At 37.9% G+C, this 15,510-nt stretch overlaps 1 protein-coding gene and 1 pseudogene across 1 annotated transcript in view; one reads left to right on the forward strand and one right to left on the reverse strand.

Annotated features, from left to right (window-relative positions):
* Window positions 1–15,510, forward strand: part of KBTBD12 (kelch repeat and BTB domain containing 12) — a 60,087-nt gene that overhangs the window by 11,316 nt on the left and 33,261 nt on the right. Inside the window, exons 2-4 of the mRNA XM_060766187.2 lie at window positions 963–2,138; window positions 4,695–4,965; window positions 10,347–10,497. Of these exons, the coding sequence (XP_060622170.2) occupies window positions 1,069–2,138; window positions 4,695–4,965; window positions 10,347–10,497 (1,492 nt within the window). The 5' untranslated portion in view covers window positions 963–1,068. The remainder of the gene's footprint in view (window positions 1–962; window positions 2,139–4,694; window positions 4,966–10,346; window positions 10,498–15,510) is intronic.
* On the reverse strand, window positions 6,021–7,543 carry LOC132767582 (adenosine deaminase domain-containing protein 1-like; annotated as a pseudogene).

A 15,510-nucleotide genomic window follows, 5' to 3' on the forward strand; every position in this document is an offset into this window, starting at 1 on the left:
GCCCCATGTTACTTTTAGGACGAGAGATAACATAGAATCCCACAAGCCAAAGACCTATAGTTCAAAATATACCTTAAGAGTGAAGCTACACCCACTCTGTAACTATAAAAGTAATTTAAAGTAGTTAGGGTTATATCAAATAGGAACGTTGTAATTGTAATTGTTTTGACTTAATGATTTTGGGAAAGTGAATGATTTCCAAGTTTTTATTTGCAACTAATAGCTTCCAAGATCTGATGCAGAGCTTTTAGACTGCTTCCTGTAAGCTGCAGAATTGGCCAAGTTCAGTTAGTTGACTTTTCTCTTATGACTGGATATCAGACTAATGTTGCTGCATCATTTAATGTCTAAGGACCCTTCCAGACAGGCCTTATATCCCAGGATCTGATTCCAGGTTTTCTTCTTTAAACTGGATTATATGAGTTCGCACTGCCAGATAATCTGGGATAAACAGAAAACCTGGGATCAAGTCCTTGGATATAGGGCCTATCTGGAAGGGCCCTAAGTGAACTTGGATGCACAGATAAAGGAATGTTTTCCAAAGATGTATGACTTTTGATGAATGAAGATTTCAGGGTTTGTCTTTAAAGTCTATTAGAATCAAAATGTGTATGCTGGTTGGTGTCCATTCCATGAGTTCTGAATGTTCATCACACTAGAACTACTTTACATTTGGATTCAAACAGTAAGATATCCTGTTTATGTTAATAATGAAAATTATATGAGTCATTAAAAATAAACCAGCTCTGGGATCTAAAATTTATTCCATCTCCAAAATCAAGAGAGGTTGTCAGCTTTGAGAATGAAAAGGCTATACTGTATTTGCTTAAGATGGGATATATTACCATTTTTTTCCCTCTCATACTAGTATTTACTGCTTCTAGGCTATAAAATAGATTGGTTGTCCAAATATTTCAAAGCATGTATAGACTGTTTATATGTTTCTCTTTCTCTCCATCCAGGAACAGAGAAATGAAGGCTTCTCCGTGTGAGAGCTCTCTGACGTAGAGATCAAAACTTTTTTAAACATAAACAAACCCAGAGGAAGATCCTAAAATCTGCAACACAATGGATTACATGGCTGAGGGCAAAAGGAAGCAACAACATGGCTTGAATTTACTGAATCAAGTCAAAAACATGAAGGAGTTAACAGAAATGATTGATGTGGTCTTAGTGGCTGAAGATGAAAAGTTCCCTTGCCATAGACTGATGCTGGCTGCTTTCAGCCCCTATTTTAAAGCGATGTTTACCTGTGGCTTGATTGAATGCACACAGAAAGAAGTGGCCCTTCATGACATGTCAGCAGAAAGTGTGTCTGTACTTCTACACTACATGTACACGGCTGAGCTCCACCTGAGTAATAGCAATGTGCAGAGTGTGGCCATTACTGCTTTTTTCATGCAGATGGAAGATGTTTTCCAGTTATGCCAGGCATACATGATGAACCACATGGACACTTCAAACTGTGTAGGGATTTATTACTTTGCAAAGCACATAGGGGCTGAAGAACTGTCCGATCAAGCCAGGAAGTACTTGTATCAGCACTTTGCAGAAGTGAGCTTGCAGGATGAAATATTAGAGGTTGAAGCCCAGCAATTGCTAAGCCTGATCCGATCAGATGATCTGAATGTTTCTAGAGAAGACAGTATTTTGGACTTAGTCCTCCGGTGGGTTAACCATAGCAGGAAGTTGCGTGGGGATCACCTCTTGGAGCTCCTGAAGCAAGTAAGGCTGACACTTGTCAGCCCCTCCTTCCTGGTAGAAGCTCGAAAGAGGAACACGGTACTTTTGAGTAATTCACAATGCACTGAGATGATTGATGGAGCATTAGAAATGATCAAGAAGTCCAACCTACCAAATTTCAGCCTCCGCTATGGCATGGAGACTACAACTCTTCTGCTTTGTATTGGTAACAATTCACAAGGCATCAGATCAAGGCATGGCAGCTATGCTGATGCCAGCTTCTGCTATGCTCCTGCAACACGTAAGACCTACTTCATTTCCTCTCCAAAATATGGAGAAGGCCTGGGATGTGTATGCACCGGTGTGGTTAATGAGAATAATGATATCATTCTGGCCGGGGAGGCAAGTGCTGCCAAACTATCTAGACAAAAGACCAGGAATATTGAAATTTATAGGTTTGTATCTTCTTGCATGAAGGACAAAAATAGAATGCTCTCTCCCTCTCCAAATGCAAAGGATGAATGGATGATAGATGGATGGATGATAGATGGATGGATGGATGGTTGAATGGATGAATAGAAAGAAAAAGGGGATGGACGGACAGATGGATGGGTGGATGGATGGATGAACAGATGATAGATAGATAGATAGATAGATAGATAGATAGATAGATAGATAGATAGATAGATGTGAGAAAATGGAAAGGTCAGTGTCCTGTAATTATTTAACGCTATGTGACTTAAGCCTATACCTATTACCCTGTAATGTTTTGCCTAGTTATAAAGACTACATCAGGCTATTTCATAGTATATTTGTAAGTGAATTCATTACAATTTTTGGATAAATGAATCGCCCAAAAGACTGAGAAGAGAGGTATACAAATATAGTAAATAAATAAATAAATTTAATTATGTGTCTAATTTGATACCATGCTTGTGATGCCTAGGGAGATCAACAATAACCATCAAACCTTTATGAAGGCATATATCTATATTTCTTATACTGCTACATTCACCTTCCCCAACCAGTTACTGACCTCACAAGACTCAGCCAATGGCCAGGTATTTTGGAAGACATACCCCAAAATATTCAAAGGGAGGAATGCTATTATAGTAGGTTTCTCATTGGTTAGATGGAAGCAGAGGTTCCCACGGCATCTACAGTATAGTATTTAATGTGAAATATGTAATATGCAGATAGAATAACAACTGCTAAAGTGGTGTTTTTCAGGTTGTAGGCTAAATAATAGTTAGCTTGATAACACAATGGGAAGGGTTAGAGTGCCCTCTATGTGCCACCTGTGATTTGATAGGACACACATTTTCCCTTGCTGCATTGTTCTTAATTTATTGAAAGCATTGCAAAATGTATCTTTTAAATCCTGCATCCTCGTAGCTTGTTTGTAGTGTTACTGGTAAAATTCCTCACATCATTTTCAATAAGAAAAGCTTGAGGCTGCAGTCCTGAGGGTAAATCTCATTAACCCAAGGGCAACTCATTTTAAGTAATCCTGATTAAGATTGGGCTGTAAGAATATGTTGAATATGTGGAAGTAGCATGTTAGTACTATAACATAATTTTTCCTCCTCAGTGACATCACCTGACCCTCCTAATAGTGGGTATATTCTTAGTATTTCTCAAGATATCCAGAGGTGCTTTCCCTTGTCCTTTATCTCTCATCGTTTTTTTTTTTAAATTCTAGCAACTAGAAGTTAGTTTTGGTTTTAAAAAGCATGACTATAAGGATAAGATACTCTAAATATAACATAGTTCAGATCTCAAGGCTCCAACCAAGGAACTGCTGGTTTTGCAAGCACACACAAGTTTCAGGGCAGGCAGCACTAGAGAAAGTTATCTTTTTTGAATGTGAAGTAGCTTTAGGATCTGGACATCCATCTCATTCTTAGCTCACTCCAGGGCTCTCTGGCTCACTGAAAATCAGTTTATATCCATATTATGCTTCTGCAAAAACGGATGCACCAAAAGTTGGGATGAGGTGAGTAGAGTGGATGAGAGACAATAGATGCATGCATTTGGGCTCATCATACCTTTTGGATCAATGAAGTACCTATGTTTTATCCTTCTTGTTGTGCAAGCCCTAGCAGGAGTGGCACAGTGTCTGTGTAGAAGTACTCCCCAAGAATAAGCTGTAAGCTTCACACAAGCCCCAGTAATATCAGCATATGGCCTAGAAAAACTCTCCACATACTGCCAAGGACATATGGGGATCAATCCGTAGAGGAAATGACAGCAATTACTGGAAATGTTGAGCATATTTTTGTCTCCTCCCTGGCCATTAACATGCGTTGATCTCCTTCCCTTGCCTTGGCCGTGGGTTATCTTAGTAGCTTGATTTTACCCAAATTTGGGCCCAGTGCTCTCCTGTCCATTTCAACAATCAGTTGACCCAGGAAGATTTCCATCCTGTCTCACAAGTATTGCCTGTTCCGTGTTTGAGACAATACAAGGACCAACCTCAAGTCTCAGATTTGGGGTCTGAAATCTCAAGACTGAGATGCAGATGACCTGATAGCCCTAAGTACAATGAAACAAGATGCAGTTAGATGCAAGACCACATTCGAATTTTTTTTAAATCCTTTCTAAAATGGTTTTTTACTTCCTGTCCTGTTTATGTCTGATGTGCATTCCAAACACATCACACAAAGAGGTATGTGCCTTTATACCAGCAGTATATAACTTGGATCCTCCAAATGTAAGTGCTCAGCAGCTCCCCTCAAACCTAGTCAGCATAGCCAACAATAAGGCCTTATGTAGTCCAGAAATGTCCAGAAGACCACAGTTACTCATCCTTTCATTAAGATGTATATTAGATATTCACACAGAGAGATGCATACACCATGGACCATCTCAGTATACAATCTGCAAATCTGTAATGTTTGTTAAAAATTAAATTCCTTTTTTGACCATTTTGATATTATCTGGAATTTAATGCAAATATACATGATTTAATCTGTGACCATGACACTTCTAACTTCAGCCTTTTTGTACAGGTACAACGGTCAGGGAAATCAGTTTTGGCAAAGACTGTGTAGTGGTCAGTTCCGTGAGCTCTATGCTCTAGGCAGCATCCACAATGACTTATATATCATAGGAGGTCAAATGAAGCTGAAAAACCAATACCATATCACAAACATTGTGGAGAGATACTCCATGGAGGAAGATAACTGGAGAACTTTGGCTCCTCTCCCTGTGCCGTTGGCCTGCCCAGCTGCAGTAACAGTGAAAAACAGGCTGTACGTAATGGGAGGCTGGACACCACAGGTAAGGATTTTTCTGAAGCAGGTTAGATACATATGGGGCACTCCAGCTATATTATCTGCACCAGTCTCGTCACTAGGGTTGGTGTCATCTCGTGCAGTAACTCATAGTGCATCTTTGGGGACCTCCTCCCATAATAAACCATACCACCATACTACAGTATTGGAGCTAAAATATCAGATAATTTGACAATAATAATAAAATAATACATTTCTGCTGAAACACCACACAAAAACGTAGGTTTTTGTTGTAGGTTTTTTAGAGCTATATGGCCATGTTCTAGAGGCATTCTCTCCTGATGTTTCCCCTGCATCTATGGCAGGCATCATGCTTGCCATAGAGGCAGGCGAAACGTCAGAAGAGAATGCCTCTAGAACATGGCCATATAATCCCAAAAAAACCCTACAACAACGCTGTAGTTTACATTTTCATTACATGATACAGTACCAACCACAGCAACATTATCAATCACACAATTCCCCACTTAATTACTTATTATGACACACTATAACAAAAGTATAATATAACTACTTTAAATTCCAGTTAGCTTTAGGACATCTATGCTACAATTTAATGCAGTTTTACATCACTTTAACTGCCATGGTTCAATGCTGTGGAATCATAGGACTTATAGTTTTACAAGGTCTTTAACCTTATCTCCCAAATAGTACAGATGCATTATGAAACTACATTTCCCATGATTCCATAGCACTGCAGTGGCCATTAAAGTAGTGTCAAACTGCATTATCTCTACAGTAACCTAACACTAGCAAGTTTCAGAAATAACGTATTTTAATAAGTAGGGTAATGTTTAAGCCCAATTTCCATCTCATAGTTGACTCTGAACTGCAATTACCTACAATTACTAATCAATAAAAAATCTATTCAGAGAAAAATCATCTCAATAGATGACAGAGCTGCTGGATCAATTGTTTAGCTCCTGATAAGATTTAACCATAATCTTTGCTTTACAGTATGTTCCTGCCTTGAGTAAATAATCTCTCTGATTCTTTCACTAGTATGTGGAAACAACATTTCAAATTTGCAAAGGTGATTTGCTATTGAAATATCACTTTTGATGGGTAATATTTTTTTTTTTTGGTGATTTTCCCATTGTATTTCCCATGGTACTCTGGATGGCACTCTGGTAATTCTGGTACTCTGGATATGCCTCCTTGGGATCAATTTAAGATTAGAGATCTACATTCCAAATCTATTTGTATAAGATAAGCAGCAGCTACCAACTAGTGTGATCGCTATTCACCAAGCACAATATGGGAAATTGGGAAGCGAATGCATCATCTCCACTTGTGGCTATTTCCAGTCCTTGTGTATCATTACATCTTGAACAATGATCACACTAATATAAACTGAATGAATAAAGTGACTCAGCAAAGTTCCCTGAAGACCCAGCACTTCTCATCCTGTTAACTTATCACTGGCAGACATGCTGCTTACTCTGGCAATTTCAGCAGGACAATAGATTATGAGATAAATCTTGTCTTTAACAGGAACATGAAGACATAATTCTTCAGCATTTTCAAATGCAGATGCAGAACTCTGATTGAGATGTAGCACGAATTTTGTTTGAGCTGATCCATTTGGCTACTGATGGTTATAGAGATATATATTTACATCTGGTTTTAATGCAAACACGTTTGCTATTGATTCAATGCAAAATATGGATTTTTCCATTATAGCTGGATTTAAACTCTATTAGAGCAAAAGTTGTCTATAAAAACACCTAAGTAGAGAACTCCTAGCAATAACATGAGTGTCATGTAATATTCTCTCATCGCTCACTATAGCTGAATCCACCTGTCCAATAGCTGTCACTTCATGTTACCTAGCTCATTCAAGTATGAAAGTAGCCAGTGAACTGCATCAATTCTGGTACTCGATATTTAGCAATCAAATTGTTGACAACTTGAAAAAAAATCCTATCTCCAAGATGCTAACCTTCATAAAGACTATGGGAAATGTGGTTAGATTCTACTATAATCTGAGGTTCAGATACAATTGCAGTATCTGAAAGATACTTATCGGGAGAACCTGAGTTTTCTAGAGCTTTTAGATTTGCCTCTTCCAGCTCCAGCAGGTCATCCAAAGCATGTTTGGCAGCATTTGATTTTGATTTTTTTTCTTGTTTTGTCCCAATCTGATCTTGTATCAAATGTAATCAAGAGCAAAAAAAGCAAAGTAAGCTCCAATGATATTTCTTGTGCCCACAGTTTCCTTGAATTCAAGCTGTACGTGCTCATCTGTGTAAACAGATGCAATGTTGATATTGGGATTATTTTCCCTCTTTTATATTTTGTCTTAAATTCCTTTGGAATTTTCTTTGGAGGAAGTGAAGTAGGTGGTTTAGTGGTAGTCAGGAGCTTCACTTCCAATGTGCACCACCTTAGAGGCTAAGTTAGAAATGCTAGACATTTCAGATAACCAGGATAGATTAGTGATTCTGTTGGTGTACCAGCTACTCGGCTGCCCAAGAGCCTTTCTTTTTGAGTTATTAATGGTTGCCTTAGGAGCAATATTGGAGTCTCCTTTGCTTGAGATACCTGAGGAATTCAACATCCATGATGAAGCTGGTTGTTGGGAGTGGCTCAGAACTTGATGTCTGCCATGACAACCAAGATCCAACTTGATCTTGTGCATTCAGGTTACAATAGGTTATAGCTAAAAATTCAAAATGTAATGAACACAAGGAATTGGATCACTATTTGTGCACATTAAATATAGGCTTTTCTCCATGAGGTTTGTAGTTCACATTTGAAACTTCCTGGCTATGAACAGAAGTGCCTGTCATCACACTCCAAACCAGTGTCAACACATCCTGAAGTAATGCTCTTCAATAAATAGGGTAAACCTGTTTTTAGGCAGCTGAAAGCATTTTGAATTGGTGTTCAAAGTGTCTTCAAATGCATCTGTCTCCTAGAGAGCATGGACGAAAAGGGGCAATGCATGAATTAGGAGAAGAAGTCCCAGCAGATATGGCAAGCTAAAAGTGCTTTTAGATTTCTTGAAAGCGCTTAAGGAATGGATTGGGGCAATAACATCAGTTACTATCCTAGCACACCCCAGATTTGCAATGCCAGGACCCATTTATAGAGCCTTGTGTGGTAAGGTCCTAGATTAATATCATAGTGTTGTAGTATAGTTCTTGCTTTTCCTTCATATAAAAGGCAGGACACATGGGCTAAGAATGTTCAAAGTATTCAACTGTCATGCAATATATTAATCTACACAAGAAGGACAACTTGCAGTCTTACAATTGTACAAAATCTGAATCTCAGCAAATATTTTAAATCTTTGTTCAGTTAAGCGGTAAATACATATCATTGTATTCAAGAAGCCTTTAAGGGGTGAAGTAGCAAATAAAAGGATAATAAGATTGATTTTTAAGAATAGTATTTTTTGGTAAAAGTGCATCTTTTGGACATATGAAATTGCATAGAAGAATATTATACTGTTTCATGTACACAACACATGTGACATTCCAAACATTTTGGATGCAATGCCTCAGAAAGGAAAGCTCTTCAAGCTATAGTGACATGGTTTCCTGTGCATATATAAACTGAACAAATAACACAAGGAAAACACAAAAACAGTACTGGTTCCATAGCAAAAACAATCCAGTCCCTCAAAATCTGGCTCCCAATATGTTGTTTTAAAGTTGTCTTTCAGAGTATCAGACATCTATTATTTACATGTCTGGAACCAGTACTGTATATCCACCATATATTTTCCATGCTAGCTTCAAATAAAGGACAGCCAAATTGTTTGTGTCCAACTAGCTATGTTGCTGGTACTGATTGTTTGTGTCCAACTAGCTATGTTGCAAATGTTGCTTAAGCTCTTTTTTTTTTTTGCACAATCTGATAGCACAGGTCACAATATTCTCTACCTACTTTGTCTTTCAGTCAGACTATTTCTAAACAAAGGTCTGGCTTTCACCTTATTAAAACCACCATGTTGATTTTATGTGGTGAATATGCCTTCTGAATATAGATTTTGAATAGTGGCAGCTAATGTTCATTATTACTTTGGTATATTCCAAAACGTTAGATAACAGTTCTTACTGCACAAGAGTGCAACTAAATAAAAAGTGTCTCAAGATTATGTAAATGCAGTAAAATAAAATCTGGACTTCAGACCAATACACTCTTTGCAAAGCTGATTTTGTTGTTGTAAACAGGCCTCAAGTTGACTTTGATTTATGGCAACCTTATGAATGAGAGACATCTCATGTTTTCATGAACAGTCCTGCTAAGGTCTTGCAGATTCGGAGTTGTAGATTTTTAAATTGAGTAGATCCAACTGGAATACAGTTGTCTTCTTTTCCTATTGCCCCCCCCCCCCACCCCCACCCTTCTAAGCATTATTTTCTTTTCTAGAGAGTCATGTCTTCTCATGATATGGCCAACAGTCTCAATTTAATCATCTTGACTTCTCAAATTTGATTTGCTCTAGGACCTATTGATTTATATTTTTAGATGGCAACAACTTCCAAAATAATATGTTACCGTAATTGTACAGTCTTTGGCATGATTATAATGGTATAATACGTGGAAGGCAAAGATTAAATGGCTTACCTAAGAATGAGTTTAAATGTGATTTTGAAACTTCAGTAGTCATTCTCTTTTGTTTGCATTGTTGGTCTGTATATCACTATCCTTTAGCTCCCAGAAACTCCAGCCAGCACAACGAATATGGAGGAATTTGGGGAGCTGAAGTCCAAACATGAGGAGAGTCATAGGCTGAAAACCACTGACCTAGTGAATGCCTGTTTCTTCTGAACCATTTCAGACCACAGAGAGATGAATGAGCAGGAGTGCATGCAAAAGTTGAGGAGGATGTGCCAAGGATAAGCATGTCCAAACTCTATGCACAATGAAAAATTATGTGCATACATTTGTTTTTGAATTATTTCATTCTCAAGTGATTCCCCAAACCCCCAGAGAATTTTTTTAGGCAAAGTTCCTCTGGTAGTGTGGGAACTATCCAAATACTAAATCAAAATTCACTATCTCTTGGGGGGAAATAAGAGATCTTTGCTTTCTTCTTGAGACTTTGCAGTGGCCTTGTAAGAAGAGCTATGTTCTGTCATGGTTGTGTCCCTAGATGGTTTGTTATTACCCAAATTCTCAGCTCCCTCTTTGCAGAATATAAATGCGTCATTATTCATGTGCCTTCCACAATATACTTCCCAGCCACAAGTCATGGGCGCTGTTAAAACCTAGTAAGTATGAATCACTTCACAGCTATAATTGATGTGTTTATGTTATTTATCTGCTTGGCTGTCTTGCATGATTAATAGCACACAGGCCTGCACGGAGGGTTCCAAATGTTGTATTATTATATGGCTGTCATATTTCATACAGATGGATCTTCCTGACGATGAGCCCGATCGATTAAGCAACAAAATGTTGCAGTATGACCCAAGCCATGACAAATGGACCGAACGCGCTCCGATGAAGTACTCGAAATACCGCTTCAGCACAGCTGTAGTCAACAATGAGATTTATGTCCTGGGTAAGAGCAAACAGATTTTTAACAGATAGGGGCACCACTTTTTATTTTTCCCAGCAATTTGCTTCTATGAAATGAAGGATTTCGCCCTCTCTCCTGCTACTGTAGGTTAAAGAAAAGATACAGACACAAAAGAAAAGTATCTGGTAGCTAGTAATAATCAAAAGCTTTCCTTTTTAAAAAGTTTCCTATTTATCAACGAGTTAAGAAAGATGAAACCTTCCTTCTGGTGGGAAAGAAACATTTGTAGGAGAACTGGCAAAATAAGAATCATGTTCTCCATCCTGGGCAAATGTTCAGTAAGGGCTACTCTAATTTAATGTAGTTTGCCATCCTGAGGCCTCTGGGAAACTTAAGATAGGTCAGATCTGAGGCTGGAAAAAGATATCTGACCTGGGAGATTATTGCTATCTGTGCCCCACGGAAAGTGCCATTTCCCACAATTCTGCAATATGAGGAGAAGGGGAAAGTGGGCACATTGCAAGTGTTGACCAAGGGAAGCTTGGAGTGTGTGGGCCATGGGCTATGACTGCTCCTTTCCACTACCTCTTATCAGTTTTATGCCAGGAAAATTTGTTTAAAAAATTCCATTTTTTAACAAATGGAAAGGAAGAAAATATGGTTCCTCTCTTACTTTTGTCCTGCTCTTAAGTTTTGAAGATGCCAGATAACTTTGATTCTGTCAGTAGGTAATTTCTTTACTAAAGGTTTGGCCTTGGAATTTCTTCTTTCTGTGGTATAGGCATATTATTAGTGGGCTGCAACAATGTCGCTTCAAGAAACCTTTTAGGAAATTGTTGAACTCCAACTTTCATTAGCCCCAGTCATTTATGTTGCTTGTTGAATTATATCACCCCATATAAGTTAATAGTGTATTATATTACTATATTTGTATTGTGATTAGATTACTAGTTAAATGGGGGTGAATTCACGGATTACAGTGGTCTTGAGTTGCTTCATGATAATGTATGACTGAATAATTTGCTGTTAACCAGTGGAAGCTGTGGAATCTTCCTTTCCTACTGCTATTAAGTCAAATCTGTTTGACAGCCTGTTGTGGTATTATACTAGTAGAGTTCTGTATTGTTAGGAAGATACACTGGAGCAGGAGTGGGGAACCTATGGCTTTCCATAAGTTGTTGGATTCCATCTCCCATTAGATCCAGCCAACATGGGAATTGCAGTCTAATAACACCCAGAAAAGCACAGATTCTGTTCTAGAGTGGATGACCCTTATGAGTCCTCCAAACATTATGAGTCTATAACTATGCAGCTTTCCTTTAAATGAAATTCTGATGGTTTTCTGGCAGAACACATTAGAAAGGGGACAAATTTTAGCTTTGTAATGAAAGTTACTTTTTATACGTGTTCTCACTAGTCTGACTCTTGATCCCACAAATGACAACGAGGAGAAAATGAGAAGGAAGTGGTAGGTCAAAAAATGGGAGCTGCTACGAGAACAGGGAAATGCACTGCATGCTCCTGGGAGCCATGATTCTTCTAGACATTAAGTGCTTTACAAATGCTCGAGAGGAGTTTTCATTAAATAAAAACTAAACCCCCCCATCCCCAAAACAGAAGGTTTTTGTACTGCTGTCAGAAGAGTTTAATGCTCTTTTGGAGGTGTGATATATCATATCAGGAAAAGGAGGTACCATAATTCAAGGAGAAATGGATGAGAACTTTGTTTGGTTAGGGTTTTTTTTTAAGAATAAATTTCCTAGAAAGAACTAGGGGTGAAGGAAATGAATGGAGGAGAAAGCAAAATTGACAGATTCATTGAGCCAGGCAAAGGACCTTGTGTGCTTAACTTAGAAAGTTTGGTTTCTCTTCACATCATATAAACCTTTTGCCCTCATAAACAGGATGGAAAGAATGGATGTTTTCAAACAGAGATGTGAATATCCATCAAACAGTTCCCATATGTACTGATCCCTACATGAATTGATCACCCAGTTTCTCTCCTCTGTCATGGGGATTGAAGGCGATCTAGCTTTCAATGATTGTTCCATCATTGAGAGTACATTTTGACATCAATATTCATTTCTTGCCTATTTTCAGAGGACGCCAACCATAGACTGGAAAAAGGATAGTCTGCATCAGTTTAAAAATTACCCTGTTCTCCATGTCTTAAAAATTAGTGAAACAAGAAAAGAGTGGGGAGTGAAATCCACCCAAAGACACAACAGCAGATGGAGATTAAAAAACATGGTGCATACCAATAAAATACATTAACCTGGCAGGTTAAGTGCCTGCTGTCATGGAAACTCTGAGCAGAGCAATTCACAATAAGGTCAAGTAGGAGAAGACCTATATTGGTAATGCTCTCAGTAAAATTGATGTCAATAGGAATAGAGGAAAACACATTACAGGTAGCTATATTCCACCAAGAAAGATACGGTCCTGAATTTTATATTAGGACTGTTAGTAACAGCACATCTTGGAGATCTGTCATTTATGGGGATTCTATAAATTAGATTTGACATGATGGCTCAATGCTAATAACAGAGCAGGACAGAATAAAATATAGGGTGGGATCGTTTTAAAATTTCAGCTATCCCAGCCCCATGTTGACATAGCTGATGGGCTAGAAGATCAGGACCCTCAGAAATTCCTCAGATCTTTGGTTGTAGAAAAAACTGCTGTACCTCATCAGAGTTCCATATTTGAATACTTAGTAGAGGCAGCGGAGGATGGCCTTATTACATCATTCCCATCAAAATGAGCTGAAACTGTTTTTCTTTCAGTGCTGGAAGTCTTCAGCCTTTGCCATCACTTTGGTATCTCCAAAATGATATAAGGAAACCGCACAGGACAACACACAAATAATGTATTTCACCCCTTCCTCCACCATTAATGCGTCCAACTCCTGTAACTGTAAAAGTTACCTGGATATTGTTGTTACACCACAACATGAGTTAAGTTATTCCTCATCAAGTAATAATGACAATGTGATGTAGATAGACTTCAGTTACTGAGGAAGTAATTACAAATAACCATGTGAATAGATACTTCTAGGATCTGTATTAATGAATCTACAAGGGAATAATCCCCCTCCCACATCAGTCTTCAATCCAGAAGGAATTCATGTTGTTTTTTTTCCCGTGATGAGCACTCCATTGACTGCTCTTCTGTGATCACTGTGATCAGAGCAGTGTGCTACACTATTCTTCTAATCTTACTCTCAAGGTTTTTTCTTTGGCTTCTTTTAGATATAAAAGAAAAGGAGGACAGAAATCCGATCCAGTAGGAGAGTCCTTATGCCAACCAAGGTCATGTTATTTTGGCATATGATGGAATTATTAATAGGGAACCTGTGTGTGGTGTCTTTGATTAGATTTCCTGTCTTGACACCCTGGTTAAAATTCCTTGAGACTTCCTTGCTCATTACATGGCAAGTCGCCTTTTGAAGGAAATCAAGAGCATTTCCTGAGTTCTAAATTCTTTATTCTCTTCACAGTATTTGACTGATCTTAGCTCTTTCTTTCCATATTTTTCCCAGGAACATAACTATATTTGTTCTGAAGCCCAAGAAAGAGTGGCATTGTGCCCCTAATGACAGAGCCGATTGAATTCAGCCACTTTTTGGAAGAAAACCAGATGGGGGAAGGCAGTGTTTGAGGTCATGCATTTTAATCTCTTGCATTAAAAAAGAAGAAGAAGAAAAAGCCAAAAAAAAAAATCCTTCACAGCTGAGTCTGTGAAAAACTCATTACCAGTAATGGGCAAATTAGAGAAGGACCGTGCCAAGGACACGAGCTCAAACACTTCCAGAAGAATGACAGTCTGTGAAATCCAAGTCATCAGCAAGGGCTGTAGGCTCACCATTAAGGGTGTTCATTCTGCATTGTTTGCCAGTTATGTAATCCCCGATTTTTATAAATAAGAACATACAGGAGGAATTAAAGCAGAAATCCTATTAGAAGAGATTTGGAAAATCAAAGAATCTTTGTTTATCCTCCTCATTCTGGAATTCCACCTCATTAAAATCCTGTTTTCCCTGGAGCTCTTGCTGAGAGCTCCTTTTTAAAGTTTTAAACAGTTAAGTGAGGTTCAATTAAATTCTGAATATCTCCTTCATAAAATACTTATTTGAAATGGTATCCAGGGATCTTTCTGGAAGTGAAAAGTTATAATGAGGAGAAAGTGGGAAGGGACTTTATTCAGCTTCCCTGCTTTCATATGAAGGGTTGTTTTTAATAAATTATACCATTTCTAAAGCAAACCTATCTTATGTTTAATTTAGAGTGTGTTTTGAATAAAAGTTATAGCTAACCAGCTCATTTTAGATCTGTGTGGTCAACAGTAAAGTCAGTGGCCTAAATACAATGTCTGTTCCCAACAGGATTAGAGCTCCTGAATGATTGGTCTATATTGTACCTCAAGTCCAGCCTAGAGGAGAGGTGGATTAATAATAATAATAATAATAATAATAATAATAATAATAATAATACGAATCATTCAAAAATACATCACACAGTCCTAGACGCTTGGGAAGTGTTCGACTTGTGATTTGGTGATACGAAATCCAGCATATATATCTCGTTTGCTATGACATACTTTGTTTTTGTGTCAATAATAATAATAATATTTACTGAAAGATGAACTTAACACTTTTGCAAACCCCATTGCTTCAATTGGTCAACTTTAGCTGGAACCAACAATTTGATTTAGGCCAATGATTTTGCCAGAACTGGAAAATATGGAACAGTACAAGTATTTCTCAGTTAATTATGGAAATGTGTTGCTGGACATTACCTCTTTTATACCATAGGAAGAGTTAACACCATCACCCAAAAGATAAAATATTTTTCATCAAACAATATGAGGATGTGAATTGTAACAAGAAATCAAGTCATGTAATGTAAGTTTTTTGTAAGTAAACAAAAACATTGCGAACCTTGTAGAGACATTTTGAAGAGTTCTACCTAAATGCACCTAGGTATGGCTTTTTCATTCACCAGCTTTTTATGATATTTATTTTAATAGTCAAGCAAAATCTATGCTTTTCTTTCA

The sequence above is a fragment of the Anolis sagrei genome, chromosome 2, assembly GCF_037176765.1.
Source record: "Anolis sagrei isolate rAnoSag1 chromosome 2, rAnoSag1.mat, whole genome shotgun sequence".
NCBI classification, from domain to species: Eukaryota; Metazoa; Chordata; class Lepidosauria; order Squamata; family Dactyloidae; genus Anolis; species Anolis sagrei.